Source organism: Bison bison, unplaced genomic scaffold (assembly GCF_000754665.1).
Source record: "Bison bison bison isolate TAMUID 2011002044 unplaced genomic scaffold, Bison_UMD1.0 scf7180017863958, whole genome shotgun sequence".
Taxonomy (NCBI): domain Eukaryota; kingdom Metazoa; phylum Chordata; class Mammalia; order Artiodactyla; family Bovidae; genus Bison; species Bison bison.
The window spans coordinates 31495-36144 of record NW_011494530.1 but is presented as its reverse complement, the minus strand read 5'-3'; the positions used below and the strand labels follow the sequence as shown (position 1 = coordinate 36144).

Below are 4650 nucleotides of genomic sequence, written 5' to 3'. Positions count from 1 at the left end.
AAAGGAGATCAGCCCTGGGATTTCTTTGAAAGGAATGATACTAAAGCTGAAACTCCAGTACTTTGGCCACCTCATGTGAAGAGTTGACTCATTGGAAAAGACTCTGATGCTGGGAGGGATTGGGGGCAGGAGGAGAAGGGGATGACAGAGGATGAGATGGCTGGATGGCATCACCGACTCAATGGACGTGAGTCTGAGTGAACTCCGCGAGTTTGTGATGGACAGGGAGGCCTGGCGTGCTGGGATTCATGGGGTCGTAAAGAGTCGGACACGACTGAGCGACTGATCTGATCTGATTTGATAGTTACCAGGTTGCCAAATTTGGTGTCACTGCCCAACTCTGGTTGTAGTCAGTACAGATTTATAGTTTTATCATAGGTATAAACAGATGTAATAGGGAAGTTCCTTTTTTTCCACATTTTAATCAACTTTATTTTCTAAAGTTTAAAAATAAATTTTAAAATAAATTAAAGTTTATTTGTTATTTTAAGTAATAAAATAAAAAAAGTTTTCATTGTTTAAAATCAGCATATCGTCGGGGTGTTGTTGTTTAGTTGCTAAGTCTGGTCCAACTCTTTGCAACCCCATGAACTGTAGCCTGCCAGGCACCTCTGTCCATGAGATTTTCCATGCAAGAGTACTGGTTGTGGGTTGCCATTTCCTACTGCAGGGGATCTTCATAGGAAAGTTTTCTTGAGGTTGGTATACCTTTTTTAATTTTTGCAAAGGTACCATACAGTTCCTTGCAGTTGTTGGGACAGGATTCATTGTCCCATCTATTTATATTATCTATTTTTGCATTTATTTATTCATGTGTGTGTGTTATATTTTACATTTAGAATTAACAAGCTGGGATCTGGAAGTGATTTTGAAGCTTATTTTCAGAGACTTGGGATTGCTTCAGGAAGAGTCCGTTACACTAAGAATAGGGTAAGCCATCTTCTTTATTTTGGATACATAGCACTTAATCCACTTTCTTTTTGTTAGGAATTCTGTCATTTAGTGGTTGGGCACTGGGCACTGTGCCCTGGGAAGAATGCCAGGGATAGAGCTAAGACTGTAGGTCCTACTGTAGATAGACTGAGAAATAATTTGTGTTATTTTGTGAATGTTCACTGCCAGGGTTATTCAGTGAAGTGGTAATTGACAGAGTAATGCCAGGTGCTTAGCTGGTTATCACTGCCAAGAGGTTTGCCTCCTTCTTCTGATGCAGGTGTTGTTGGAAAATTTAGTTCTTTTCTGGTCTGCCCCATTGCATCTCAAGCACATTGATGGTATGTAAGTATATGGGTTAGGCAAACCTATACCATTTTTGTCTATGTTATAAGTTATGTCATAAGTCATATTGAAGATTACATCAGTACACTTAGGTTTGTCAAAAATTTTACTAATTTTCTGATAAGTGCAATATGCCAACAACATGCTTGTCTAGAATACATATCCCTTGCAAATTTGACTATCCAGAATACAACTAAGAACAGGGAAGTAAGCAAAAACAGCTGCAGAATAACCCAAAATAAGTGCATAAATCAGTATACTGCTACTCATTACACTTCATTCGTAAGAGATGTACTTTTGGGAATTCCCATCAATCAGACTCCATGCTTCCCCTGCAGGGGGCACAGGTTAGATCCTTGGTCGGGGAATAAAGGTCCCACATGCCATGTGGCACAGCCAAAAATTTTCTTTTAAATATCAAAAGACATATACACAATGGAGTATTACTCAGCCATTAAAAAGAATACATTTGAATCAGTTCAACTGAGGTGGATGAAACTGGAGCCTATTATACAGAGTGAAATAATCCAGAAAGAAAAACACCAATACAGTATACTAACGCATATATATGGAATTTAGAAAGATGGTAACGATAACCCTGTATGCAAGATAGCAAAAGAAACTCAGATGTATAGAACAGTCTTTTGGACTCTGTGGGAGAGGGATAGGGTGGGATGATTTAGGAGAATGGCATTGAAACATGTATAATATCATATAAGAAACAAATCACCAGTCCAGGTTCGATGCAGGATACAGGAAGCTTGGGGCTGGTGCACTGGGATGACCCAGAGGGATGGTATGGGGAGGGAGGAGGGAGGAGGGTTCAGGATGGGGAACACGTGTACACCCGTGGCAGACTCATGTTGATGTATGGCAAAACCAATACAATATTGTAAAGTAATTCGCCTCCAATTAAAATAAATATTTAAATTAAAAAAATAAAAAATAAAAAGACAAAAACTCACCACACTGTACACTTAATGCTGATGAATGTTATTAAATTACACCTCATTAAAGCTGCCTTTAAAAAAAGAAAAGAGAGGCACTTTACTCTCTTTCAAAGCCTGTTCACTTTTGTATTCTGTCATCATTCTGAACAAAGTGATCTAGTTTCTAAGACAATGCAGATTAAAAGCAGAATGTTAGATAAATGGAAGGAGATAGATACAAAGATTCCTTTCAGTGATATTAAAAGCAATAAAAATGATAGGTTTATATCAAAGAAACAGGTAAACTAATGTTAAGAAAAGCAGATCTAAGTAGTCAAAAATATTTACATGGGGTACCACCCTGTAACAATTTGTTTATAACGATAATCCTTAATTTTGTAACAAAGATTAGGTGGCATGTGGATATACATTACTTGGGAATGCAGGCGAAGGGCTTAAAGGTACAGCTGACCTTTAAACAACTCAGGAGACAGAGGTGTTAACCCCTGGAGAAGTTGAAAATCATGTGTAACTTTACATTTGGGATCCTATAGTATGTATTTATTATAAAAAAAAAAAATCTGTGTATAAGTGAACCCCTGCAGTTCAAACTCATGTTGTTAAAGCGTCACCTGAATAACCCTCCAGTTATTATCAATTACTGAGCTGCACAGAACCTTTCATTCTCAATCAATTGATTTCTAACTGTGCTGATATTCGAGTATGTACTCCTTAATTGTCAGCAAAGCAATGAGGAAAATTTTCAAGAAGCAGTATTTTAAATGAAGATTATATGAATTACTAAGTGAATAATGGTAAAATTTTAAGTTGGTGAACATTTCATGGTGAACTCTTAGTGAATTAGCCTTAAGTTTCTCCTTTATTGTGATGAAACTCAGCGTACCATATGGTTATGTTTTTTAATGGAAGCATTTTATAATTCCATAAAATATAATTTGAATATTTAATATTTTTCTATACTTGATCCCTCTCCACCTTTTTTTTCTCCAGAAAACAGATACTTACAGCAGCTATCCAATATACCATACAATTTATGAGACATTTGAGTTGGTAGAGAAGTTTTATGACCCCACGTTTAAAAAGCAGCTTGCTGTGGCTCAGCTACGAGGAGCATTGGTTTATGAGCTTGCAGACGCTAAAATCATTCCTTTCAATATTCAAGACTATGCAAAAACTTTGGAAAACTATGCAAGGAGTATCTATAATTCATCCAGGAAACATGAGCAAGCATGTAGAGGCCATGGAGTATCATTCGGTAAGAAATGGTTGGGCAGGTATTTTACAGTCGTCAAGTTAGAGCTTTAAAATATCCTCTCCTGTCATCAGTGCATACAGTTTCATCCTAGAATTTATCCCCACTTCATTTCACCATTCTGCCTTCTAGACAAAGAACTTTAAACACCTATTACACAGTGCCATTTAGTTTGATATGTGTAGGATGAATCCATTGTGCTAAGTTTGTGCTGCAAACATTGGGCTGATAAATATTTTCCCTATATTGCTGCCTTTAAAAATGCTTTTATTGTTATAAGTACAATACTATTATAGTGTAACAATATTACAGAAAGATGGGGAAGTAGAGAAAGCCACAAATTCCGCTACATATATGTATTATAATTACTACCATTATTATTACAGCATTTACCTATTAGTGTTTTCCTACATGGAAGATTTTTACATAGTTTTCAGCATTCCTTCCTTTTCTATCTTGCCTTTTTGTGGTTGCTGTTTCACACCAAGTCTCTCTTGGGAAGCAGTGATGAAATTTATTATAGCACAGAGTAGTGTAGGAGCATTAAGCATTGTATCTTAAAGTAATTTCCTGGCTCAGATCCTGGCTCTAATATTTAGTCACTGTCAGATCTTGGGAAAGTTACTTAACACCTTTACTGTCCATTTTATTGTGAATAAAATAGGAAAATATGTTTCCAAGATTGTTGTGGAGATTTAGTTGGTTGGTACATAGAAATAATGGTGACTGACAGTGCTCATAATGTTAGCTATTATTACTGTTTTATTGTAACCATTCTCTTTTACTATTCTGGGAGTACATCTTCTTTGTATATATAAAGTTAACAAACACTTACTGAGTGTCTGCTGTGTGCCAAGTGCTCCATTATTTCCTGGAAGATAGAAAGAAGTTTAAGAAATAGTCATTGTCCTCACAGAGCTTATATTCTCATGGAGAAGGAGAAGACCAGACACAGGAGATAAGCTGTTAGAGGGATACATGGAGAGTACTCTAAGGGCCCTGAAAATGAGTACTGGATGGTCAGTAATGGCTTCTGAATATAGTCACATAGCAATTAGTAATCTTCAGAAAGAGGATTAGCAGCAATACTAAGATCTAGAAACTGAAGCAAAGAAAAATTTAGAAAATGGTGCTTACATCATTATGACTCTACAGTCACTGCAGTGATGG

At 36.6% G+C, this 4650-nt stretch overlaps 1 protein-coding gene across 1 annotated transcript in view; it reads left to right on the top strand.

Moving 5' to 3' along the window:
* Positions 1–4650, top strand: part of NAALAD2 (N-acetylated alpha-linked acidic dipeptidase 2) — a gene marked incomplete at its 5' end in the record, with an annotated part of 42599 nt that overhangs the window by 27145 nt on the left and 10804 nt on the right. The window contains 2 exons of the mRNA XM_010833924.1: positions 840–930; positions 3219–3483. Coding sequence (XP_010832226.1) covers positions 840–930; positions 3219–3483 — 356 coding nt within the window. The remainder of the gene's footprint in view (positions 1–839; positions 931–3218; positions 3484–4650) is intronic.